The sequence below is a fragment of the Nymphaea colorata genome, chromosome 1, assembly GCF_008831285.2.
Source record: "Nymphaea colorata isolate Beijing-Zhang1983 chromosome 1, ASM883128v2, whole genome shotgun sequence".
Lineage (NCBI taxonomy): Eukaryota > Viridiplantae > Streptophyta > Magnoliopsida > Nymphaeales > Nymphaeaceae > Nymphaea > Nymphaea colorata.
Genome location: NC_045138.2, coordinates 28,134,108 through 28,161,235, shown reverse-complemented (window position 1 = coordinate 28,161,235; position 27,128 = coordinate 28,134,108). Strand labels below are relative to the sequence as shown.

Genomic DNA, 27,128 nt, shown 5'->3' with positions numbered 1-27,128 from the left:
TACATACTCTTTTTAAGTTTTGAAGTCTTAGGGGAACAAGGTAAGTTAGTCCACCTTTTTTAAAAGATTTGAGTTTAAATTTTGGAGTGGTCACTGTCACGTCTTGATATTGAATTGTAATAGGTCACGAAATAAACTTTGTGAACCTTTGGGGTAAATGATACACAGTGGAGGTAGCGGCGAGGTAGTGGCCTTTTATAAAAAAAATAAAATAAACTACTTACCTTAAAAAAATATATATATAACTAGAGCCACATCTATAATTCTACATTGTTCAATTTGATTAATTTTTTTCAAAATATTGAAATTCAAAACACACTGATACATAGTCTTTTACATAAAATTCCAACTCAAGTGAAACCTACCCTGCCGTAGTTCTTAGATTGGATTAGTTGGGGTTCCGATTAAAAATATATATAGATATGTACAATGACGTCACATTTTGTGTTGGAAAACGGTGTTCGATGACGACACTGCACTCGCGTAAAGCGGAAGGCTTTCATGGAATTGTGGAAGGCATTCTGGTCAGAAATTTTTTTGCGACTGTAGGGGGAAGATATTTTTTATTTTCTGCATTCTGCCGAGACACCGTATATTCCAAACCTGCACAGTATTCCCCTTCGTTCACGCTCCGCATTGCTATTAAATGACTTTATTGGTCAAACAGCTAAAACTCTAAGGACGATTTTACCCTTAATGCTCAAACGCTGGACGGAGAAAGCCATCGCCTAGAGTTATAGACAAGATAATTTTATAGACGGTTCGGTCTTCGTTTTATCCCATACAACATATTAACTTCTTTTTCTCTTTCATTTCTAGAAACTTTTGATTCCAGTTTCAAATCATCTGACTTCAAGCGTTTTGAAAAATTAAGTGATCCTTTCACATATACTATTCCGCCGCATATTAATCTAAAATATCATCCCAACCAGTTGACCTATGAATACAGATGTAGAATGCGTGAAAGCATTTTTTTTTTCTTTTAGTATCAGATCCGGATCAAAATTTCATGTTTTAGTTTTTAAATTTAAAAAAAATACTCTATTTTTTAAATTATTTTAATTAAAAAAACGAATATTTTTTATTCTAAGTATATCAAACGCCCGGCTTGAAACAGATGACAATTATGCCCCTCTTTAAAAATATCCCAGCGTTGAAAACCCCAGGTGTGGGTTTGACGGGAATGCTTACCGCATTTCGGAGAATTTCGAAGCGCGGGAGAAGCTTCCAAGAAAACATTGGCGGTCGTTGATCATTCTGGAAGACGCGGTGCCGGGAACGTTATCCGGAACTCGCGTTCTAGGACCTTATGGTAATTTAGCGTGCGGACAGTGAGATTGCTGCCATTTGGACAGTGGAGGAAAGCAACCGCCCCTCGTGCTCCCCTCGTCTTCTGGGCCGCCGGTTCCCCGTTGCTGTACGATCGCCCCCAGATTTGCGGGAAACCACGGAAGAGCCATCTGGGGTCAGCGAGACGCTTTCCCCCCACTGGCTCGAACCGCACGATTCCGGGAAAAGATCTCAAGGGAATAAAGGCTGCGTTTGTATCGATGGAGGCAGGGGACCTCCTCGTTTTATTCGGACGAGTCCGGAACGTTCTGTGTTCTTCATTTGTTCCTTGTTTGGTTCTGATCTTTCGTTCCATCTATATTTTTTTGGGTGGATTTTTTACAGGAGTATTTGGGTGACACTTCAATGGCGAAAAAACATAGATTTCATTCCACGAGTTCCTGCAGATGTCATTCAAACGCCCTCGAAAGTAAAATACCAGCTCAAAATCACGAAACCTTCCAGAATTTTATGAAGAACAAGTTAAAAAGCTTCGTGCCCTCATCCCGAAAGCACAGTGAAAAGTGAAACAGCGTTACTTCTGACGCCGTCTGTGAAACAGTTTTGGCCGTCGACAAGTATCCAACCTTTCTTCTGCTCGGCTTCTTCTCTCTTCTTCCTTCTCGGAATCAACGCAGGACGCTCTCATATAAAAAAGTTGTTTCTGCGAGGACTGCCACTCATGTCATCGCTCCGCTTTTCCCTGAACCAGTTCAGTAATGGCTTCATTAAGAAAAAAGGAAGAGAAGGGAGGAGAGCGCAGAAGATTCGAGGGGCTTCCACGTTGGTAGAACTTCAACGTCATGCGGCGACGAGCCCTAGAGTTGTGTTGAATGGATTCTTGTCTTCTCTGCAGCATAACTCCCCACCAAAATCCGACTGGTCTTTTATATATATATATATCCAAAAAGTGAAGCCTCAGTCCACGGACACTTGACTTGTAAGTGCGCAGGGACGGTGACTTGCAGATACGTCGAGGCCATCCTTGAAGCCATTTCAATCCTTCTTTCTCTCTTTTCTGTCAAAAACAATGCACATGCATTGGTACAAGTCTTGCTCAATTTTATTATATATTGTATTATGTAACTCGCGGATTTAGAACTTTCTTATTGTATTATATGACTGCGATTGACATTTGTGTTCAACTTTCGAAGCTGCGGAAAGTCCAATTTAGACAGAGGTATACGGCTAAAAATGAATTAAAAAAGAAGTGAAAAGAAAGCTGAAAAGCGTGCGTTTTAAAAGAGTATTGCATGAGCGCAAAGCATGAAATAGAGAGCAGCAATGTGAGGCCAGGAGTAAAGGAAACAAAACAAGCCAGGGAAGCGAGTAAAAAGTAATGGGCTTCGTATAAAGTGATGGAGAAATTGGAGATGCTTCGAAGGTGACTTGCCAACATTGTGGAACAATTTCAGCAAACGAATCATGTTAATCAATATACAGCGCGTAAAAGCCAGTAAATGACAAATGTGCATTGAATGATAGGTGAAGTAAAGGTAGAGAAATAGACGATGAGATCTACAACAGGAGAACTGAGTTTTAGAATGGACAGATGCAGGTTTCCCTTCTAAGTATGACAGATGCTTTCAAAAAATAACAAATTGTAAGGGAAGTTTGGTAGCACGAACACCTTTGAAGAACAGGTTCATGAAACAATACTTTTAGTGTTTGATGAACGTATTTCAATCTTTAGATAAATTCATAAGACACTTACAAAATGTCTTCATTGTCAAATGACTTCTTATAGCATGAGTTTACTATACTAATGCTAGTTATGATGAACAATTATATGTGTCACGTGTAGAATACTATACTGTTTTATCTCTATTGTTAAGAGTAGTTTGGTAGCATGAACATTTTGTAAATATTTCATCAAAAATTGAAGAACATTTATAAAACAATAATCGTAGTACCTGGTTAACATACTTTAATCTTTAAAATAAATTTAAAGAATACTGACAAAGTATCTTTGTTTGCCACTTAAAATGTTAATTTGCTATGTCCGCGTGAACCGAGTTGGGCGGCAGGGGCAGCTGGGCCGGTTCACTTACGAACCACATGGAGCCGGTTTAATATTTTTCTGAGACGATATCGAAGAGTCGGTTTAAGTACGTGACTCACGAGCCACTCTATGCCACGATGGCACAATTAGTAATTTCAAGCAGTCCCGGGCCCGTTCACTAAGCCGCGATAAACACAGCCTCCTCCATTTGGTTTTCCCATTTTAACCTTCCCCGGCTTCTTTTTCCCTTTCCCGTTTTAACCTTCGCTTACCCACGCCCACCCGCCTGGAGAAAAAAAGAAGGCGAAAATGAAACCCGGAGGCCACCAATACCACGTCTCCTCCTCACCCCTGTGTTTGACTCCCTGTCCCTCTCTCTCTCGCGGTGGCAAACGGCGGAAACCGACGGAATGACGGAGCGCTGCTGGTTTTGGACGTCCCTCTCAGAGCCAGAGGAGGAAACGGAACCCTAGAGAGAAGAACGAGGAGAACTGACCACAAGGGCCCCCCTCCTCCTTCTCTTCCTCCTCATCTCGGAGGACTTTAAATACGCCATCCCACTGTCTCTCTCTCCCCATCGTCGTGATCATCAGCATCATCGTCGTCGTCTTCTACTCTCTTCTTCAGCTCTTCTTCTTCTGTTATTACTGCTACCGCTGTTTTTGCTTTTAGTGCCGCGAGAGCTATTGGGAGTGTTGGTGGAATGGACAGCTTCTCGTCATCGTCGTCTCACACGCTCAGTCTCATAGAGGCGAATAGCAGCTTGGCCAGCATGAGGGAAGGGAATCGGGGGTTTATCGTGAAGGTCGGCTCGGAGTCCGAGTTGAGGACGAAGAACGCGGAATCGGATCCCATCCGCTTGGCCCGATCGAAGTCGAAGGTGACCATCGGGGACGGCGGGTTTGTCCTCGAGGACGTCCCTCATCTCACCGACTACATCCCGGATCTCACGGTCAGTCTCCTTAAGAGTTTTTGTCTTTTGATCTTCTGCTTCGACGGCGTTGATCTTCTTGTGTTTTATTATTCTTCTTCGCGTTCGTCTTTGGGTTTCTCTTCTTCCTTTCTACATTTTGTTTGCCTTTGCTTTTTTCACCGTGATGTCCTCGGATCATCGTTAATAATGATCTTGAGAAGGTTTTCTTTTCGTGCATAAACATTTTTTGGGAGATTTCTCTGGGATTTCGGCGTTTTGCCCTTTCTAGATTTCCTCTTCACTCTCTCTCTCTCTGTCTCTGTCTCTGTCTCTCTCGCGCGCCCCCGCCAGATTTTTCGCCTTCTCTTTCTCGAACTATTTGTTGGAGTTCTCCATAAGTTTCCTGTCTTCTCAATTAAACAGTTGATGGTTTGTCGCTTCTCTTCATATTCTGCTTGCATTTCTTCCTAATTTGAGGCAGCTATTGAATTTTATGTATGAATTCCAGATATTTGGCGTTTCCTCCGGTTTTTTGCAAATATTTCCGAAACTTCTGGCTATTTTGGGAACTATGGTTTCTTTCGTTCAATGATTTCATTTGCATTAATCTAGCTGTAGCTGTTTGTTTTACCTTTTTCTTGGTAGGATCTTTCGCACTAAGTAAACCCGCAGCTGGCTTAATTTCTGCCTTGTTGCGTTTACCGTTATATCTGTCTCGCTGTTTTGTTGGTTATGCTAAAAAAAAAAAAGTATAATCACTCTCATATTTCTGTTTTTTTTTGCGTTTTGGCAGACTTATACGAATCCTTTGCAGTTCAATCCATCATATTCAGTTGTCAAGTAAGATGGCTTCAATAATTTGCCTCCACATCTTTTATACACTAATTTCATATTCATTTGGATTGTGAAATATGCTCCCAGGCCCTTCTAAATTGTTCTTTATCGATTTTTTTGCAGGCAATATTTTGTCAACCCTGATGATACCGTTGCTCAAAGGGTCAGTGCCTGATATCAACCTTTATTAGCACCAATCGTCTTTTCTTTTCTTTTTTCTTTTTCACTCAACATTTGTCTGAAAATTGACGACTAATAATGTTTTCCAATTACAGATTGTGGTTCGCAAGGGTGGTCTCAGGGGCACGCATTTCCGACGAGCAGGCCCTCGTGAAAGGGTGCGCTGTTTTCTTGTATTCATGGGCTAACGTTCGGGAAGGTGATATCTCTGTGGTTTCTGATGAGCGTCGCTGACAATGCAGGTCTTTTTCGAGCCCGATGAAGTAAGCGCATGTATTGTCACATGCGGTGGCCTCTGCCCAGGTCTGAATACAGTGATAAGGGAAATAGTCTGTGGCCTTTACCACATGTATGGAGTTACCAAAGTTCTTGGAATTGAGGTAAACCACATGAAGAATCAAATTTATTTACTTTCGCTTTCTATACATTATAAAAACTCTGATGTGTCTTAATTTTCTCCTCGTTCAAAATCGTTAGGGAGGATACAAAGGCTTCTACGCTCGCAACACCATTCCCTTGACACCCAAAGTAGTAAATGATATACACAAGCGCGGTGGGACCATTCTTGGCACATCACGAGGTGGGCAAGACACCATGAAAATAGTCGACAGCATTCAGGACCGTGGTATTAATCAGGTACTTGAAAGAAGAATGAAGCTCTTTCTAGCGTTTGGCTTCTTGTTCTGCCAAATGACGTGTGACAGCATGTAATTTATCTTTTGTTGGTCTCAGGTGTATATAATTGGAGGAGATGGTACCCAGAAAGGAGCTTCATCTATATACGCGGTAATGTCTTGATGCACTATGAGTAACCCGGCCTTCTTAGATCAGCGGCACCAAAACGTTAAACGTGTCGCTTCTTCCTGCCTATGTTGAACGTTTGATTAGTATCTCTTGCAAATGCGAGACGTTGGTTTCATGTCACCAACTAATCTTCCCATTTGCATGTGGAGAAAATTTTTAAGAAATTTGCTGCCACCTATTCGCCCTTGTTTTTGAAGAGTGCAGTAGGTGTCTTGGTGATTGTGCTATATGAATGCATATTTTTCCGTTTAAAAGGTAGTCTAAGAAAACCGCAGTATTTTCAGTTATTGGCATATGAAAAGAAAAAATATACTACGAAACCTCGTGCCACGTATAAACTATAACTACTAAGTTACGACAAGTAGAATAGGGGCAGTTGTCATGATACCTGCAGGTATTTTTCCTTTCTAACCTAAATTCATCGTTTGGATTAAAACCTCTTGTCGTTGTGCTTATCTTTTCATGTTGCTTGGTCATGGAGTCACCGTAGTTTATTGCACCGTGTTATGGTTACATGAATGTTAAACTTCTGGACTTTGTTCCCTGCAGGAGATTGAAAGCCGTGGTCTTAAAGTTTCAGTTGTCGGAATTCCAAAGACTATTGATAATGACATTGCGGTAATGTGCTTGCAACTTGGCATTGAAGCACTCTTTATTCCATTGGAGATATCAGCCAAGTAGTTCCTTATGCTAAATGGCTCTTGTGTGTCCTTTGTTTCAGGTTATCGACAAATCATTTGGTTTCGATACTGCAGTTGAAGAGGCTCAAAGGGCTATTAATGCAGCGCATGTCGAAGCTGAAAGTGGTGAAAATGGTGTGGGCCTTGTCAAGCTGATGGGTCGCGACAGTGGTATGCTGTTGGTTTATTCATGTTAAGGTTTTCTTTGAATTGAAGTGTGCTGTATTTCATACAACTTGAACTCTAAGAGGTTCATAATTCACCTCACTTTAAAGATTGTGAATGCTGAATCTTTTGCAAGAGGATTTCTAAAAAAGGCACGGCCACAACTCCACTGGGCTTTTGGTGCAGTCTTTCTAAGATCAAGTTGTTTTGTTGCTGCCGAATAGGAAGTTGGAGCCTTCTTTGAGACGTCTGGATTCTCTCCTTAAGAATGCAACCCCTCTTTTGAAGTGGGTTCAATTCGTGAAATGAATTTTCTCTATCTGATTATTAATTCCGTCATGCATTTGATGCTGCAGGATTTATTGCTATGTACGCTACGTTGGCTAGCAGAGACGTGGTATGCTTTAAAATTCCTAACCTAATAAGTCTTGTGTCTTATGCGCCAGTCGAATGTTGCCTGGTTGTTGACAAACTCCTCTTGCGATTGGTAGGACTGTTGCCTGATTCCTGAATCTCCCTTCTATTTGGAGGGGCCGGGAGGACTCTTCGAATTCATGGAGCACAGACTCAGAGAGAATGGTCATATGGTTATTGTTATAGCAGAAGGTGCTGGGCAGAATCTTATCGAGGAGCACTTGCGCGACATGGAACACAAGGATGCTTCAGGAAACAAGGTCCTTCTTGACGTTGGGCTGTGGCTTTCTCACAAGATCAAGGTATTACAACTGGAGGATAAGGCCTACGCAGAGTGCTTGTAAGTGACAATGTTGAATAGTCTTTGAGGTCGATATAAACTCGTCTTCCTTTGAATTGCAGGACCACTTTGCCAAGAGAAAGATTGTAATGAACCTCAAGTACATAGGTATGTGAGTAAAGCAACTTTGGATGCAACCAAAAGATTGATCTAGAAGATGACTAAATTTGAACGATGGCATTTCTCTGCAGATCCCACGTACATGATTCGTGCCATTCCTAGCAATGCTTCAGACAACGTCTACTGCACGCTTCTCGCTCATAGTGCTGTCCATGGCGCCATGGCTGGATACTCGGGCTTCACTGTCGGTCCTGTTAACGGCAGGCATGCTTATATACCTATCTATGTAAGTTCCTCCGTGACTAAAAAACACCACGATTGTTTTATGTGTGAAATTTCCTTTTCGGTTTGAAATTGATTCGAGGCTGATTTCTGGCTTTCACTGTCCTGATCTTGCAGCGTGTGACCGAGAAGCAGAATAAAGTCTGTATAACTGACCGTATGTGGGCGAGGTTGCTTTCCTCTACGAATCAACCTAGCTTCCTCAGCCCAGAGGACATTGAAGAAGCCAAGAGTAAGCGACAGTCGAGCATTCTAGATCTACAAATGTTCTTGGCGGACGGGAAGGCCTTGAGTGAGGACGGCAATTGCTCGGCGACGTCATAATTCGGATCAAGAGATTTCGATAGTTTTGTGAACCCGTGTCTTGCTCCTGTTACTTCAATGAAGACAGGGTAATGCTCCCGCGAGTTGTCAATTATGTTAATTGAGAGTTTTTTTATAAAATAATTTCATTAAAGTTTCTTGCATTGTGAAAACTCCTTTGCAAATCGTAGGAATCCACGCACGTTTTAACTTGAAGTACCAGCTAACCTTCGAGGAAACGTAACGAAGTTGCACTCTTATGATTACCATTACAAAGATCGTGAGCCAATCATCTGCAAGGAAACTAGGAGCCCCAGTTTTCGTTTGCCCGCTGATTGCACTTTAATCCATTTCAGATATTGGTGATTGCGTCTCTCGTGGCGACTCAAAATAAAAGATATTTGGCAGTTTCTCATATTCTGCAGAATGTTAAAAAAAAAAGTTACGATCAAGGGGAAGCAAACTCTGTCGTGCAGGTGCTAAGTAAGTAGTCCGTTCATTCAGAAAAAGCTATTGAGTGCAGGATGGTAACTCCAATTAATCACTTAATATGGTACAGTGTACGGAAGAAACCGGGTTGGATATGGATCGGCCAGGTACAGTAACAATGGTTGAATTCATTTAATAAATGGTAAATGGTAAGGCTCCTCCATAACATCCGATCCATTTGTATCCATAGATTTTATGAACAAAGTCGCACCAAAATAAAGCAAAAGCCCTTAATAACATCGGCCCATTTACCTTAGTTGTTATGTACAACAGTACACCAAAATAACGCACTTCTTAAACCCCAACCCATAACATCGAGGAAAGTTGTGAAAGGAGGACTTAATCTGTCCGAAATACTTTGTTCAGAACCTCTTTCAGGTTGCTGCAAGTCACTATGGTTATCCCGCTTGTGTCAATGGCCTTGAACGACTTCTCTGCCACCTTTGGAATAACGCACTTCTTAAACCCCAACTTAATAAGTTCGTTAAGCCTCTTATCCATTCTTGCAACCTGAAATATCCAAATTGTCCTTGCATTATCAAGTAGCATGAATATTTGGCTGACAGCTTAAAATATGACATCATCCAAGCACAGCACACTTAGCCGTGCACTACAAGTATGAGAGGTTAAATCTAAATGCAGACGTCAGAAAGCTGAAGCAAATACAAGCAAGAGATCTAGTCGATTGCTAACATAAAATTCACGTTAATTTCTCAAAAAACAAAAGAACTAGAGAAGGCAATAAATGGACAAACAGCTCAAACACTTGAAAGATTTTACAAAAAATCAGCATTAGATATAAATGAGATACATTCATATTTTCAACGTTGAAGTAATGCATGCAATCTGCTAAGTAATGATGCCAAACATCAAAAGATAGCTGGAACCAATCAGAAGGCTAAGGACCGTGGACATGTGTTCAATGTTAACTGTTAAGAGAGGAATGCACTTCATATCTTAAGCGCAAAAAGAAGGGCAAACAGGTTAGGATTGGCATGGTAACCATACGTTAGAAATCTCTTTACTATGAACAGATTCCCTTGGCCAAGTTCATCGATGTTACCAAGGTATTCATATAGTGATTGTCAGATGATATCATCCAAAAAGAACAGATCGATACAGAATAGTGGATACCCAAAAACTTTGATCGTAAAACCTTTCTAGAGAACAGATGGAGGAGGTTGCTGTTCGCACAGTACATGTCAACACAGTGCCAACGATCATGTGACATGCATTCAACATTCTCAATCATAATCTTAAACTAAGCTTGAAATATTCTTAATAATGTTTTTAAGGGTGACATGTTATGTATGTTAAAATGAAAACCACTTTTCAGCGTCATTTAAATGACAAAAAGGAAAGAGGATGCAAATTATAATGCACACAATTTTCTAAACACATACCGTTCGAAGCTCGCCACCAAGACCAACTTCTCCGATAAAAGCTACATTCTTAGGTATTGGAAACTCCAAAAAGCTATCAGTACATTTCCAGAAAACAGTATGAGAAAATAATCATTCGATCAGAACACAACCATGGAAAGAGTAACAAGAGTTTTGCTCGTAACAAGATTATCAAGAAATACATACCTACTGCAAATAGCAGCTGCAATTGCAAGATCCCCAGCTGTCTCTGTCAACTTCATACCGCTAACAACATTCAAAAAAATGGCCTATGAGAAGAAATTTCACGTAGTTAGCACATATTTATCATGGCATGAATAATCAAATTTCTTTAAAGAGAATGCACAAATTAATTGATAGAAAGAGTTAGAACATAATTAAAAACATTTTATGCCAGTTTGGTCCCAGAGCTTTTATAACTATTCTGAGAATCTGAACCAAATAACCTAGAAGAGTCCTTCCACCCGCACAGAAAAGCTCCAAAGGGTTGTCTAATGATGACCTTTTGTGGACACCCAAATCAACTTTCAATTAATGAGTTCCATCTACTAGTGGAGTTCTGACTTGAAAGACAGTTCCATCTACTAGTGGAGTTTTGACTTCAAAGACATAATAAGTTTCCAAAACTGGTTAGGATCTGTGGATCCAATGGTCTAGCCTGAAAGTCAAGATATGGTCAAGGAGAGGTAAAAGCAAGCTTCATTAGAGCGTCACGTTAACGGTATTCAAACAAGCCATTAGACAAGCTTTAACGAGGTAAAGCTGATTGTACCACAAGTTTCAGGCCTCAAAGAAGTTTGCTCCTAGAAAACCCATGGAAGTCATATCTGCAGGCTATTACTGTCAGAAGACATGTCTCACAAGGAGCTGTCAACATAGTTTATCTTCTTGAATAATCAGATTAGCACATAAAGCAAGGAAAAGGAGTAGCGCAGAAACATTGAATTTCAAGTAGCTTGCTGTTTCTAATTTTAACAGTACCATGGTCCATGACTGCCTGTTGACTTTCCAAAACTTCCAGTAAATCTGTCAATGCCCTTAACCCGATCAAATTTACTCCTAAGAGTTTATCTTTCTATTAGATGGCCTGTACCTTATGGGGATCAGCAATTAAGCTTATCTTTTCATTAAAGTCATGGAAGAAGATATGATCCCTTCATAAAAAAAAAAATCAGCATTCCATCAATATCAGAATGATAGTAATCATAATTTTAACATGAATAAACAAATCAGCCAAAATTTACTTTCAGCTAGGGAATAAGAAAAAATTAAAAGCAAGGCACATACAAGTATTAGTACAAGTACAAAGGAAAAAAAAAAAATCAATGACATTATGACCCAAACAAAGAAAACAGTAATAAGTATCTACAGACTTACATTATCTTGAAGTTTCAAACCCACTTGCTTCAGAAGAACCTAAAAGACATAAAACAACAGAATACCAATAATAAAACTGACGTGTAATGGTAACTAGTAAGTATAGAGAGATGCAAGATCTTAGTAAGAAAGATGAAAGTAATAAGTATTTCAACCACATTATTTCACTAGCTGTCAGGGAGCATGGCATTAGGATACATAAAGGTAGATGGAAGTAGAGGTGGAGATGACCATTTTCAACCATTTTCCTCTGTACTTTTGTGAGTTTGTCTCCATTCAAGATCACTTCCAAATACTGGTAAAATGGATTTTTAAAAGCATAAAACAATGGGCAGAATTGATGTGAATGTTGTTAACTGCCATGTCTAACATTTTTAAAAGCTTTGAACATTGCATATTCCTTATGGAAGTTGCAAACCCTAAGCAATACTGTAGGTGCTAAACATTTTTCTTAGTTCAAATCAGCCATTTTGCCGTTTTATGGATTACTCATGTTAAGGATGTCCAGTACAGCCAAAAGCACATATGCTTACAGAACATTTAGACAAACTAAGCTTGTAAGTAAACACTCACTGATATTATCATGTCAGCTCTGCTTTCTTTTACTCCATTTACATGTCTTGCAACAGCTACCCCAGATAAACATAATGCCTGCATTAAAATTAAAAAGTGATCATGGTTCAGTTTATAGCATTATTGGATCCATTGTGACAAGAAATTTTTCCCATTATAAAGACTATGGGAAAAAGGTACCGTGCATTATTAAGACATCCAAAGCCAATAAAAAGTAAGCGTGCTACCTTCAGTAAGATTTGCAACTACAATGCATGACCAGGATTTGTTACAGGAACAATTTGAACACCACAACAATGAGATGAACAAAACTCCAGCAGAATTCAAGTATCACACTGTGAGGAATTTCCCAGTCTCTCCCATTAGTGCACGGATTTAGTTAAGGATGGAAAGTTCACCAACTTGATGAGTACTAATCCAAATCGTGAACGCAAGAAGCAGTCAACAACCATTTCGGAAATGAACTCAAAGTTGTTACTTAAACCATCTGCCTAAGTCTTCCTTTCCTCCATAAGGAAAAGCTATGTCTAGGTCCTTTAATCGAATAAGGTCAAGAATTTAACACCTGAGGTGCGCATCTGTCAGCATAATCTGGTATGGATCTAACTAGCCCCAGCTTGCCTATCCCACAAAGACCGCCTTGGTCTTGGTTACTAATCCCCACAAGTTTTCTCTTTTCCAAGTAGAAAATCCAAGTTAACACCACAGATGGCGTTCATTATGATATCTGATGGACCAGGAAATGATGCTCTTGTTAAGACAAGTAGATTCCAGGAGATAAGCAGCTGTATTTAACATCTATGGCCCTGCCAATTTCATGTGCAAATTATATTCAAGCAGGCACATAGGTGCATGCTCCCCGAATGAGGAAGTTTTGAGCATGTATTCCTTTACTATTCTTTTGAAGTTGATCTCAGACAACAAAGAATTAAACAAAAACTAAGTCACATGAGTACGGGTACGATACGGGTATGGGTACGAATATGGCGATCTTAGAAAATTTGGGTATGCAGAGTGTATATGTAAATATATATATATGTATATGTATATATAGATACATGTATATATATATACATATATATATATATAATATAATATAATAATCCACAAAAATTCTCAAACTTAATGAAAAATGAGAAGAAAATATAGAATCTTGGTGGAAGAGAAATAAAAAAGAAGGGAGAAATCAAAATTAAAGAAAAAATTAAGTATCAAAATATAATTTTTTTTGTTTTAAAATACAGCCGTACCAACGTACATGTATCACCGTATTCACATATCGACATGGTACGTGGTAAGATACTAAGATCACATGTACCCATGTGACTTAAACAAAAACATCATATTTTAGATCATATTCAGTGATTCCTTGTCATTAGATTTTTTCCCTCAAAGTAACATATAGTCACTATAGAGTATAAATATTGATTGGCCAAGCAACAGGTTGTCTTTCGATGAAAATCCATTTCTTGAATTGATAAACTGATTTCCAATGAACCTTCTGCTAATTATGCTTCTTCTATGTGCAGTGTAACAAAAGCAAATAAAGGAATAATTTGGTGAAATAAGAACCCCTAGCTCTACTCACACAAGGATTTCATAATAAAACACTATAATACCACATACTATACTAGCAAATATTGCAAACACCATCATGCTTGATATGTTACAGATTTATTGCAACACCCCATAAATTTAGTCCCGTATTGAAGATTGTGAGGGATCTTCAAAGGCTTATAAAGAGGGGTCATTAATGAGATGATTGTCATGCTTCCTAGCCTTTTTGGGTTTAAAACGAAACTACTAGGGGGCGGGTTGGGATCTGCCGAACCAAGGGTCCGAGCACAGGGGTGGGTTGGGTTGTTATAGTGGTATCAGAGCCGGTCGGAGCTAGGGTCTCAAACACGCGCAGACGCGTGTGCCTTAAGTGGGGGTGGATTGTAACACCCTAGAAATTTAGTCTCGTATTGAAGATTGTGATGGATCTTCAAGGGCTTATAAAGGGAGGGTCATTAATGGGATGATTGTCCTGGTTCCTAGCCTTTTTAGGGTTGGAGCCAAAACTGCTAGGGGGCGGGGGTTGGGATCCGCCAAACCAGAGGCTCGACCCAGGAGTGGGTTGGGTTGTTACACTTATGGGTTTAAGCTAAATATTTTTGCTTAGGCGTTTAAGTCCAAGCAGCCTACACCAAGCGTTAAGCCATGTCTCACAACATATATGATATAAGGGGTTAGAGCAGCTCAGAAAAATAACAAAAAAAGGAAGAAGGAATGTGGACCAAATGAAGCACATTTACCAAAAAAAACACTCAGCAGATTATGAGGCAGAGATACACTTTGCACAGGTGAAGACATGCCTATCTGACCACAACAATTTGAATAGAGGAGGCCAGTTATGGGTAAGCAGTTATGGGTAAGCAGTGAAGAAGCAGCAGAACCAACCTGGCCCCAGGTCAACCATAATATACTCTTGCTTTGAACCTAAACACTTTAACCCTACTCCTCCAATGAATCACTCCCTCCTCCTTATGCTTCTCTCCCCCCCTCTCTCTGTGGAACAGTCCTGTCAAAGGCCTGTTCTCATCAGGCCTATATGTTCTATATATTCTCATCAGAGACAGTTACTAATGCAGGTCAGAGGTCTACCAAACAGCAGCTCATAACTATAGGTACCACAAATGATTTGAGTAGAGGACAAAAAAAGAGATCTGCATTTGCGATTGAGTAGAAAAAGAAATCCACATTTGCAGTGCTAATCTATCGTTATTTGAGAAGAAAAAAAGTTGCATGGCAAATGCAAATGGAACGAATAGGATGTATGCAAGACCCATGCACAAGATCAAATATAGAACACAAATCAAATGCACGAAGAAAGGACAATATAGTGAAGTAGCTACCCAAAGAGCAGAACCATCCGGACATCATAATGTTCAATCACAGAAAAGAACTGTATCATGAAATTCACTCCTGTGAAAAAGTACAAACGAAAAATTGAACCAGCACATTGATGAGGCATGTCAGAGAATACCTGAACCTCCAGGAGAAAGATCCGAGATCCATCAATAATAACAGAGACGGCTAAGCCCGCTAAAACTTCTGAATTACAATTATTCTCACTTAAGAAGATCTCACTTGGATTTGAAGCAGCTTGAAGACCAGAGTGGGACATTTCAAATACCCCAAGCTGAGAAGGTAAAATATTCTATTAATACAACTTCCAATGGTGAAGACCTATGAACTATGATAATTTATCATCCACAAACAATTTTGAGCAGTCATATATAGAACCCTCAATAGCACATTTATGCACCGCATGTGCATTTGTAAGGGACACAGGTCCTACAGGTTACCCTCCATGCAAATGAAGCTACAGCTCACCCTTTATGCACTGTACGTCAACAGTTTCCATTTTGCCTATTTGAACAACACTTGATAGTAGTTGATACATTATTGTCATGAGGAGATGCCTCAGAGTACTGCCAACAGGCATTATGGTATTCAAGACTACTGAAATTAAAACTCATAGGAAATGTCAATGATTCTTCAGGCCACATTCTTTTAATCCTCAAAATCAATTAAAAAATTTCATGTCTGAAGGGAGTCTTTTAGACCAACCTCGTCGGTGGATCCAAAACGGTTCTTTACAGACCGCAACAAACGATGGGACATGTATCTCTCACCCTGTACCAAAAAAAGAAAACCTATCATCAATGTCCAATCAGGAATAAAATTCAACAGCATAAAAATTAAGAAAATACAAAACGAATCAGGTAAATTTCTAAAAATAGGAAATTTACTCCCAAAAAGGGAGGAGGCAAAGTTATTCCTGCTGATAGGATTTTTAGAAACACATGAAACAGTTATTCATGATTTTGACAATACATTTCAAGAACCGCAACCGCTACCATGTGGAACACCAAAAGTAAAACAAAAGTGCTTTCCACTTTTATCAACCAAAAAGACACAAACTACATTAATGCTACAACAAGCCACACCAAAACTAAGGAATGACTCTCTAGACAACTATTATTTGATATATCAAGACAATTGGGACGATACTATATCATCATTGGCTGTTGATTTAGTGTAGAACGACTATTAGAGCCTAGAATTTCTCCAGGACTAATGGACCAAATATCTACTCTACATATGAAGACTTCGGATTGCTCAAAGGCCAATGGGCAATGTATGTATTCTATACATATCTACTCTACATATGAAGACTTCGGACTGCTCAAAGGCCAGTGGGCAATGTATGTATTCTATACATATCTACTCTACATATGAAGACTTCGGACTGCTCAAAGGCCAATAGGCAATGTATGTATTCTATACATGTGCCATCTATTTTGTAGTCGAAAGTGGTTACCACATATGAAAATTAACTAGCAAAGAGTATGTAGCACTCGCAGAACTGAGCAATGTGTTTGAGCCTAATAAACATAATGCCACATAGATAATGTCATGCTAGTAAAACAGGAAAACCAATGCCTGGTCAGTAGGCTAGAACTAGTAAGATAATATTGAAGAATAGCAGCATGGCTCATGACCACTCTAATCCCATTATGTAAAACCTATGGCGCTATAGGAGTACCAGATTGTCTTTAAATGTATTCATCAATTTATCCCTGATACAAATAGTCACGTAAAAGTTAAACCAATCATAAACAAAAGATGCATGAGAAACAGCAGGAACCAGCAACACATTATGTACATGGACCCCTTCAAGAGAAAAATTGATACTGAAAAAGGATTTGTTAAACTACAGTTAAAGTTCCAAGAAGCATATCCTAATTTTAAAGAAGTAACTGAGAGACAACTGCAACAAGATAAATGAAGAAATAAAGATAATTTTATCACAAGAAAGAATATGAAACATGCAAGCAGTCATCTGTACCATTTGCTTCCACTAGAACACCAAAGGAACACTATAATCTCCCAGGCTCCCACAACTTCCACATTACAAATCTCAACTGATGACAGAACTACTTTTCTTAGCCCGCAAATGTTGAAACTTGAAAGAATAACAGGAGGAAAATGCCTTCTTATTTATCTATAAAGTGGAAAAGCACAATAAATGAATATAGAATACCAACTTCCATATACAGAACAGCATCAACAATGTGCTCTAGTACACGTGGGCCAGCAATGTCTCCAGTTTTTGTAACGTGCCCAATCTGAAAAATGGAGGCACCAAAATTAAAGAATCAGTATAAAATGGTAAGACATTATCAAAGCACAAAAAGCAATTTATCATCACCAATCAATAGATCCTACAAAACCCTGAAATACTTTATGAAGCATGCAACATAGAACAAAAGTAACTTCAAAATTTTATAAGATTTGAGTTGATAAAAACAAGAATAGCTATAAAATAATACTTTTTTAGATAAAAAAATATATAAAAAAAAAAGATGGTGGATGCAGTTTACCCAACATGTGCACCTCATTTTTCCTTTGCAAAGGATTATTCATGGAGCTTCACTTTTTATAAAAAAGTGACTGGGAAGTGTAGAGGCTGTCTTTTTGGTTGATGTCATTTCGTTTATGTGTGTGTGTGTGTGTGTGTGTGTAGTATATATACATACATTTTATACATTTTCTTTGCTGTTTCCCAATGTACCCACACACATGCAAACATATGTGGGAGAGAGGGAAAGAGGCTTATATGTAACGCTGTTTAGTAGACTATGTAGAATGTAACACACCAGAAACACAGGGACATTTGTTTGCTTGGCAAAACGCAGCAATGCAGAAGTGCATTCCTTGACCTACAATAAAAAATGGTGTTAAAAACTTAAAAGACATAACGTAAACATTAAAGACAACTAAGCAATTAGAAGCTCTAAAACAAATCACTATGTCAAAGATATTCTACCCTAGAAGCAAGCACAAATTATCTTAAAACAGCACAACCATCTTATAATATGGTCCACAGGGCATACCAAAACAGAGACAAACAACCCAAATTTTGAAAAATAATGGCAAGTGCAAACCTGCGAAACACTTCCTGCACTTCCAGGCACACCTTTTAAGTATACAGTTTGAATAGAGTCAACAATTAGAGCTCGAGGAGAAAGCACTAGGATTTTTTCCAAGATATCCTAAGAACAAAAAAAGAAAAAGTCAATTGCAAGGAAAGAAAAAAAAATGACATAAACATATCATGTGCCTCATGAACTAATAGTCATTTTATTATATTATTTCAACTATGGTACTGGTACATGAATGTAAAAGCCTTACAAGGGTGGAAGGTTTGACAGTTTAAAACAAATACAGTAAAACGGAAAACAGATTACGAGACTAACTTTGCAAACTTTCGCTTTTTAGTTTTCCATTTTCAGCTCCACATGATGCATTTTTGGTTCTTTTGAATAACGTATTGAATAGCATAAACAATAAAAGAAATATGCTCAGAACAGACTTATCATCCAGACAACAGGCTGACTGAAGTTGCCCAAAATTATTGACGAATTCCTTCTTCAAGCATGAATATCAAGATAGAGTTTGTGAAGAAGTGTACCGGTGGCGGCCAAAAATATATGATACACATTCAGTTACTGAATGCTATGATATTCTTATAAAACTAAAACCCAGAATCCCGGAGACTATCAGGATATACTTGAATCCAATAAATGATGAGTAAAAAGGAAGTGACAGAAAATCACCCAACAGAAACTGCCCCAGATATACAAACAATATCATAATTGAGCATTCAATCAGATAGGTCAATACCTCAATGTCAGTACTTGAATATAGAAAAAGGTATCCAGTCCCAATTTGCATGCGATCAGCACGATTGCCAATCTGCTCGATGCTCTGTCATGCAAGGACCACCATTGTGATTTAGTAAATTCTACCAACAATAAACAGCCAAGTTACCGACAAAAGTTCCATCCACCTGGTGAGGGAGACACACCATCCTCATGCTGGAGGATACTAGGGGTACAGTAGCTATTGCCTACTCGTATAAGTTGACGGGAATCTGCCTAACTCAACTTGCCAACCAACAAAACAGAGCAGCCACATTTTTTTTTAACCAGACAAGCAAAAGGACAATAAAGTATGACCGAAGGAAGATAAGACATCAGGAAATGACTTAAAATTGTGCAAATTTCCCACACCCCTTTTCTGAAATAGGAAGGAAAATGTCATCTTCAAACGTAATGAAAGGAAACATCCCAGATACGAATGTGAAAAAAGGACATCTAACCTCTTCACCTGAGACATATACAACAGGAGCAGGGCCACTGGCATCACATCCTTCAGCGAGCATAGCAGCAATCTACAACATAAATGGAAGCAACATTCTAACATTTCTTGTAATATATTTGGAAACTGATACTTAGTGGAACAAGGTGACCATCCTCTATGTCAGTAATCAGACTAATCAAGAGCTTCAAGAACTAAGAAACTTGTGCAACGAACAACAAAAAGAATAAAAAAGGGGTAATACCTGCAATAAAAATGTACTTTTCCCAACACCAGGATCACCACCAATTAAAATTAAGGAGCCTACAAATAACAGCTAAAATGTTCAACTGACGCACGAACAAAATAACTACTGACATACCGTAAGAAGGACAAGAAATACATAAAGTTCAATATGATAATCACTACAGAGGATCAATTACATCATGATATATTGCATTTTCCTCAATTCACACAGGAAGATGCTTCGACATTATAAAGCAAATTTAAGAAAGTAATTTATGCTAAAATTACAGTTCATAGCGTTGCATAATAGCTAATCTACAGTATAGGATGGTGAAGAAATAAACTTAAAAGCACAATCCAAATCTCACAGCTCACAGTGGATGCCTAATATGTCAATATTATCCTAACAAGGCATCATAAAAAATGAGCATAGAATATTAAAGTTGACTGCATTTCTTAGATAGTGTACAATATGATATCAAAATTTCAGTTTGTCTTCCACACCATTACTTGAACTTAAAACTATCAACCTTCCAGCAGATTTGAAATATGAACAACACATGAGAAATAAAAGAACAGCACATGAGAAAATTTTTTAATACCTGGCACAACTCCTCCACCAAGAACCCTTGCAACCTCCATCCCAAAAAGTCCAGATCTGATATTCAAGCAACAAGAATAGCTCCATGAATTAGTATAAAAGCTAAAACAAGAAATGCATAAAAATAGTAAGGAATAATACAAAATAAGAACCAATATAACAACCAGGGATAGACAATAGAAAATATCATTGTAAGTACAAGAAGACAATACAATAGATATTTAATAGAAACCAGTACTTTTACTGCACAAATTTGATTGATGAAATATCAGAAAAAGTTAGGCTTTTCACATATAAAAATGTAGCTTTGATTAAAGAGAATTAAATCAAAACATAGTCATAAAAGTTTCAAATAACAACCCGTATCAGATCAAACTAAATATAAATCATAAAAAGAAAATAAGAACACCAAGAAACATCAATTGGCAAAGGTGAATTACAAACTGCACGTTGTGATATAGCATTTGTGGAAATTCTAACAACTCGCTAAATGCCACGGTAAAACTATAAATTAGACTTTCACCGAAGCATAAACTCAAAGGCACGCAGAAATATATAAATTTAAAAAAAACTACGATATTTTTAATATTAAAGGTGCACTCCGAAATCAGGAAAAACTGATTCAATTATCAGAAAGCTATTTTGTGATTATTGTTAATTGAGTATATAGTAAAGTTTCGGTTTCACATTTTCCAAGAGTTCGCGGGATCAGTCGAAACCTTCTGCCAGCCATTCCACAAACTCATAAGCGCACAGGTGCCCAATCTCATTCATTTAGAAAATAGTACACAATATTTCTTCGGATAGAGTGCAGAACAAATATAGAGCATATAAAAAAAAACTAAAACAAGAAGCTAAAGCACGTACACGAAATTATGAAAGCTACGACAGGAAGACCGAAGTAGAGTAGAACATGACAAGGAGAACTCACAGAGGAATCCGCCACTCAGCCGGATTGACCCTCTTGCTGACGTCCGCCAAACTGAGCGGCCGCGCCTCGCCTGAGCCCTGTTGGAACCATGACCTGGTGACACCCTCCGCCACCTCGGAGCCCCGTCTCCTCTCCCCCGCGCCAGCAGCCTCCAATTCCGAGAATTGGCGGAGCGTCCCGACGAGCTTGCAGGATTGGCAAGTGCCCCACCACTGGCCGAATGACTCACCGCAGTTCTCACAGACCCACGACACCCGGGTCTTGCCCGTCCGCTTTCTTGTCACTCTCGACTCCGGCAGAGAGAACCTCTCGTCGCCGCTGCTAAGATCGTCCCCGCGGGCTCGAGAACTAAGAGCCCTACAAATGCCCCTAGGGCTCGGCCCGTCGGGACATCGGCAGAACACGCCGGCGGGCAGAGTCGGGCTTCTTCGGACGGCGGCAACGAAATGGAGGAGGCGACGGAAGGGCTGCATGCGTGGGCAGAAGGAGAGGCGAGTGAGAGCACCCTGCATAGAGATGGCAGGGGTACTTGCAAGGAGGCGAACCGACTCTCCAGTTTTTTCAAACAGAAGGATGGAGAGAAAGGAGCAAAATACGGCGCGCGCCCACGCCAGGAGGCTCGGCTCGCCGTTCCCGCGCGCATGTCTTGCCCAGTGCGACTGCTTGTGTAGAAGAAGGTTCGGGTCTGATATGATTAGATCCGCACCCGTTCAGCTGGACTCAAGACAGTCCTCCTCTCGTGGGATTGCCAATACAAATTCAGGTTTACAAAATCGGATCCGAGTCTGAATCTAATATGCACAAAAGACTGAACCAAGCGCCAGTGTCGGCTAACCCTCTCTTAGTTCTAGGTCCAGCCAACCTGACCTCTCGGTGTAACATTTCATTACAAAAAGTTTAGTCTAATATGCATTGTTTGTCACTCATAGTATCAATTTAGCTTCAAAGGTCGCCTTTCTGATATTATGAGAAGCCTAGAAATGAAAGTCACTCCAGTCAGAAACTTCATGCAAGGCAAGCACACGGCAGCATCATTTTTTATTGCTCATTATATTTCGACAAGGTGGGTTTAGGTGGACATTTCCAGTTGTGAAACACGCACTCTGCATTGTACTGGGCTCTTGATCTCCCCTTCAATTTGAAGGTTCCCTGTCCCATTCACTAACTCAGGCGCACTGTTTCCCTGTCCCATTCACTAACTCAGGCGCACTGTGAGACCATGGGCATATGTACTAGCATTTACTGGATCAGATTGAAGGATGATATTTTTGGAGGAGACCGGATGAATTTTGCACAAGAGACGCAAACCGAGGGATTCTTTTAACGGGCGCCTGCCTAAGTTGATATATTGAGAAATTAAGATTTGAGTCATTGGAAAATTTCTTCTACCAAGCGTGGAGAATAAAGAAATCAACTTGACGGGTTATGAATAAAAGTAGTCATAGCATCGAGAGAGAGAGAGTGTGTCAAGTTGAAGACTAAAACATTATATGAATGACAGAAATGTTGAAAAGGAAGCATTATCCTCTTTATATATCATACATCTATATAGCATGAAAACCAGCACATTTTCCTCGACAAAGAATGCAAGGCTTTGACCGTGAAAGCCTGGGATTGGATATCAAATCACAAATACATCTCTCGAACTATCAAGGCCTATATATTCCTGATGGATCAGCATTTTGGATGATCCATGGATGCTCGAGAAGTTTATGCAGAGGTAAACGCTGGGACGAATCTTTGACAAGTAGCTGCACAGCAACAAATACAGATCGTGAGTGTTTTTGTTTCCCTTTTGGCAGCACGAGTAAAACCACTATCACAGAGAGGGAAATTTGGAAAAGGGAAAAAATGAGTACAGACTTGACTAATTAGATCCTTGGCTGCTGCAGAAACAATCGGCTTGGGCGGAAACTTCAAATCAACTTTTACAATCCTGCATTGGTAGTAGCAGAAAAACTGTCAGATAACCTGCTCAAACTTTTGTTCAGCAAGCATCAAAAAGCACATAAACGTTCCTGTGGCTTTCAGTAAAGAAGACCAAAAGAAACATTAATCTCTGTCACTACTACTCGTGTGATTGCCAAAACTCAGGAATGCAACCATGATTGACAGCAAAAGCTGCCCCCACTACTTTTTTTTTTTTGTAGACAGTAATTGAAAACGCTCCAGCCCAGTAGAAAGGAGCCTCATGAATAGAAAATCCAGGGCAGAAACAGAATACCTCCTGTATGTGTCAGAGTGTTCCTTTGCCTCAAAGGGAGGTACTCCATAGAGAAATTCATAGCATAATACCCCCAGACTCCAAATATCCACACTGGCATCGTGTTCTCTGCTTTCCACTGCAAGCAAATCGCAGATGTTAATATGAACTGAAAATGTATCAAAAGTAGCAAATAACTGGTCAAACCCATAAAGCAATTCAGTTTGTCTCCAAAAAGGTACATTATGTAAAACGTTTATGACAACTTTGATAGGGCCTTAATCCAAGTCCCAGTCCAAGTTAATTCAAGCGACAACGGAAGCAACATAAACACTCCAACTCAGTGGAGCAAACCAGATCCTCCCCCCGCTTGGGCACCCACACAGTACAGTACCCACCTTAGTGGCTTTCCCACAGCTGGGTTTTTAGTATCGTTTGTGTTGCATAACCAACCATAATTAGTTCATTCTTCCAACTTACCCATTTCAGGAGGAAGATAGTCCAATGTCCCACACATCGTCCGTCTTCTATCAAAAGTATGCACAGACCACCCAAAATCAGCAATCTTTAGCTCGCCCTGTAAAACACATCCATCTGAGCTATTCACTTTTATTGTAAGTGACACGCACAATAAATGTTTGCTTGCAAACCATTACCTGCACACCAACTAGCAGGTTCTCCGGCTTAATATCTCGGTGTATGACGTGCTTCCCGTGGCAGTAAATCAGTGCTTGTGCCAAAGAAGCAATATACTGCAAGACAAACATAAACATAAGCATTCCGTTATTGGTATTGTAAATTGGTTGGCTTATTAAGCATTATCTAAAGGCTGGGGATGGGTTCTTTCGGCTCATTAAGAGACGTGATAATAACATGAGTGGCATCTGGGGAAATCATGAAGATTGGTAACTTTCAGAATCCATCAAAGAGATCACTTGACATAGGCAGAGCCGCAGAGCACAATGAATTGTTTCAGATGACCATCTTGGCAACTTCTGTTGAAAAATATGTGACATTGATCATGAAAATGGCTAGCATCTGCTGTAAAATGTTCAATTGATCTTGACTTTCACGCACGTGTATTCACTTACAAAGCAATAAAATTTCAGGGTAGATTTCCCGAAGACAAAGACAAACACCACAGAAGCACACTGTATTGATTCAAGTGAACTTACTGTTGCAGCTCGCTTTTCTGGGAAGTACTTGCACCTCTGTAACTCTTTATACAGCTCACCTTTTGCTGCATACTCCAAAATCAAGTAAACTCGAGTCTAGCATCCAAAAGAGAACTTGGATAAGAGAAGCCTACTCATTGGCCAAAAGCCTAAACTAATTTAGATTTCAGTTAATAATGTATAATAAAACAAAACTACTATAAAAAACTCGCACCTGATCGTAGAAATATCCATACAAACGAAGTATATTAGGATGCCGCAAGTGGCTCTGGATCTCTACTTCTCGGCGCAGTTGGTGTTCAACCTGGGATTGCTTAAGTTGACTTTTAAACAGAACTTTCAGCGCCACTATATATTTGCTCTGCACCAAAAGCATACCATTCAGGACACAAGAAAATGTGAAAATATGTTAAACAAACCGATCGACAAACGTGGTGAAGAAAAAAATTCGGATAAATTTTCCTTCTAACATTTAGAGTGTCCCCGGACACAGAGATAAGACCATACGCCTTATATAAACTATCGACACCACCTGGCAATGGAACATCGTTGCACTTCCCAACGCCGAATACTGCAGCAACTGGTGGGAGAGGCACAACAGGAATGCTGAGAAATGTTCTGTGGGACGCATCAACAACTACGACGCACGATCGTAATTGTACCAAATCTCGTGTTCTTGCATGACCTATTCTGCGTCGAAATGGGACAGGACAACCATGATGGTCGGTCATGGAAAATGAGGGGTCGAGACGATGCTTTAACACCATCACCTAAGCCGCCTTCATCAGAGGAAACCAAGCCCTAGAACGTAATACATTTCCAAACCCTAAACTAGGGCCCTCTTCATGATCATTGATGAATCACGAAGATGAACAAGAAACAGATCAAATGGAAAATTAGAAAGAAAGAAAAAAGGAAAAGAGATCCGAAGACGAAAAAAATGGCAAATGTCCCCCGAATTAAACTTATTTTTCAAGACTGGAAAAAAACCCTCAAAAATAGGAAAAAGAAAAAAACCCTTCCCCCTCACCTTCTTCTCCCGGGCCAAGTAGACGTTCCCAAACTTCCCCCTCCCGAGAGGCTTCCCTATCTCAAAATCGTTGAGCGTCCACCTTCTCTCCTTCTTCTCCAACCCCTCCATCGACGGCGAGTCCTTCAAAAGAAAAGATTAAACGCTGATCAGTCGAAAAACCCCAGAATTCCCGAATCATAAACCCTAGACCACGATCTGCTAAAAACTTTTCAGATGGAGACTATTTCCTTTACCTTGTGGTGGTCTGGATCCGGGGGAACGGCCATACCCATTGCCAACAAAAGGGTTTTCGCTGAGGAACTCGAGAAGGGAAATGACGACGACGTCGACGAGGACGAAGGAGAACGAAAGCGTTTGAAATAAAGAGCGGCAACGGTCGGATTCTCTCTCTTTAATTTTAAAGTTCCACGCCTATTCTTTTTCCTCGAGTAATATACGGACCAAAATCGAAGAAAAAAAATGGTGGGGCCCACTGGAGCGGGTAACGGCTAAAAAACGCAGCAGAGTTTCCCGGTCCCACGGACTGCCATTCATTAAATCCATACCACGTCGGGCGGGAACATGGAAGAGTTTATCTCATGACCCGGCCAAGTTTTGGATCATATTTGGACCGGATCTCGTTAGTGGAACCAGTATCTTTTCTGGCCCAGATAGCACGTGACCACGTTTAGTAAGGGCAGAGTTAAAACTTTTTTGTAATAAAGACCGAAATATAAATAAAATTTTAAAATTTAAGTAAATTTTATATTTTTTTTTTAAATCTAAAGTAGGGTTGCATGGTCAAACCCGATCCACTTCCTTCTTAGCAAAGACGTTGATCACGAAGAGTTCACTTAAAATTTGCAAGCAAATTAAGACCAGACGGCCTCCATCTTCAAGCATTGAAAAAAAAAAGAGGGAACAAAAGCGAGTTTGGATGTTAAAAAGTGATTTATCTTTTTTCCATTCACACTTATTCCCATTTATAGGCGCCTTGTAAAGGGTTTTTGATTAAAAAAAAAAAAAGAACGTTGTATTTTTGAAACACATGTTCTTATAACTTGTATTTTAAAATATGACATGTTTTTGTTTCACAATACATAGTTTAATTATGCTCAACCTTTGGTCATTTCACCTAAAAACGATATCCAAAATCACATCATGTTTTCAGAAACACATAAAAACATTTCAAGAATGCATGCAGCTTAAAAACACAATGTTCATTTTCTCAAATGCCCTCGCAAAGTAATCTTTGGTCGTGAGACAAACTTCTCCTTGGTTCGGCCTATGCGTGGATCCCAAGGGTAAATAACTCGTTTAAGAACTTCTAATCTAAGTATCAATACAAAAAGATGTTCAAAACAAGACCCCTCCCCCTCAACTGCTTCAGAATTTCAGTGAAAACTGAAACACCTATCAATGAAGCGTTGCACACAACCATTTGTAGAGGGTGTGTACAGTCAAAAGAAAACTAAATGAAGCAATAGGTGTAGGGCTGCACACGAGTCCTCAACTCGGCTCAAAAAAATGGAGCTCTAGTTTGGCTCAAACTCGAGTTGAGCTCCTTATAGCAAGCTCAAGCTCGACTCGACTAAACAAAATAGAGTTCAAATTCGACTCG

General features: G+C 39.6%; 3 protein-coding genes across 3 annotated transcripts; 1 reads left to right on the top strand and 2 right to left on the bottom strand.

Moving 5' to 3' along the window:
• The first annotated feature begins 3,639 nt into the window (after positions 1–3,639).
• Positions 3,640–8,460, top strand: LOC116254580 (ATP-dependent 6-phosphofructokinase 3-like). The gene is made up of 14 exons (XM_031630054.2): positions 3,640–4,283; positions 5,038–5,084; positions 5,202–5,241; positions 5,354–5,416; positions 5,501–5,638; positions 5,736–5,894; positions 5,991–6,044; positions 6,612–6,680; positions 6,784–6,913; positions 7,264–7,304; positions 7,399–7,623; positions 7,724–7,769; positions 7,853–8,007; positions 8,121–8,460. The coding sequence occupies exons 1-14, from the start codon at positions 4,035–4,037 to the stop codon at positions 8,325–8,327; spliced, it is 1,623 nt and encodes a 540-aa protein (XP_031485914.1). The 5' UTR covers positions 3,640–4,034; the 3' UTR covers positions 8,328–8,460.
• Positions 8,461–8,903: 443 nt separating this feature from the next.
• On the bottom strand, positions 8,904–21,745 carry LOC116254570 (uncharacterized). The gene is made up of 15 exons (XM_031630044.2): positions 21,118–21,745; positions 20,188–20,243; positions 19,605–19,663; positions 19,362–19,433; positions 18,884–18,967; positions 18,145–18,252; positions 17,857–17,919; positions 17,245–17,325; positions 15,764–15,829; positions 15,177–15,332; positions 12,149–12,226; positions 11,576–11,614; positions 10,385–10,467; positions 10,199–10,271; positions 8,904–9,305 (listed from the first exon to the last, which is right to left on the bottom strand). The coding sequence occupies exons 1-15, from the start codon at positions 21,627–21,629 to the stop codon at positions 9,135–9,137; spliced, it is 1,701 nt and encodes a 566-aa protein (XP_031485904.1). The 5' UTR covers positions 21,630–21,745; the 3' UTR covers positions 8,904–9,134.
• Positions 21,746–22,623: 878 nt separating this feature from the next.
• Positions 22,624–25,913, bottom strand: LOC116264120 (serine/threonine-protein kinase Aurora-2). The gene is made up of 9 exons (XM_031644134.2): positions 25,762–25,913; positions 25,526–25,648; positions 24,710–24,856; positions 24,496–24,591; positions 23,977–24,072; positions 23,801–23,897; positions 23,342–23,459; positions 22,981–23,053; positions 22,624–22,868 (listed from the first exon to the last, which is right to left on the bottom strand). Exons 1-9 carry the CDS (start codon positions 25,798–25,800, stop codon positions 22,767–22,769), a joined length of 891 nt encoding a protein of 296 aa, XP_031499994.1. The 5' UTR covers positions 25,801–25,913; the 3' UTR covers positions 22,624–22,766.
• Positions 25,914–27,128: the final 1,215 nt, after the last annotated feature.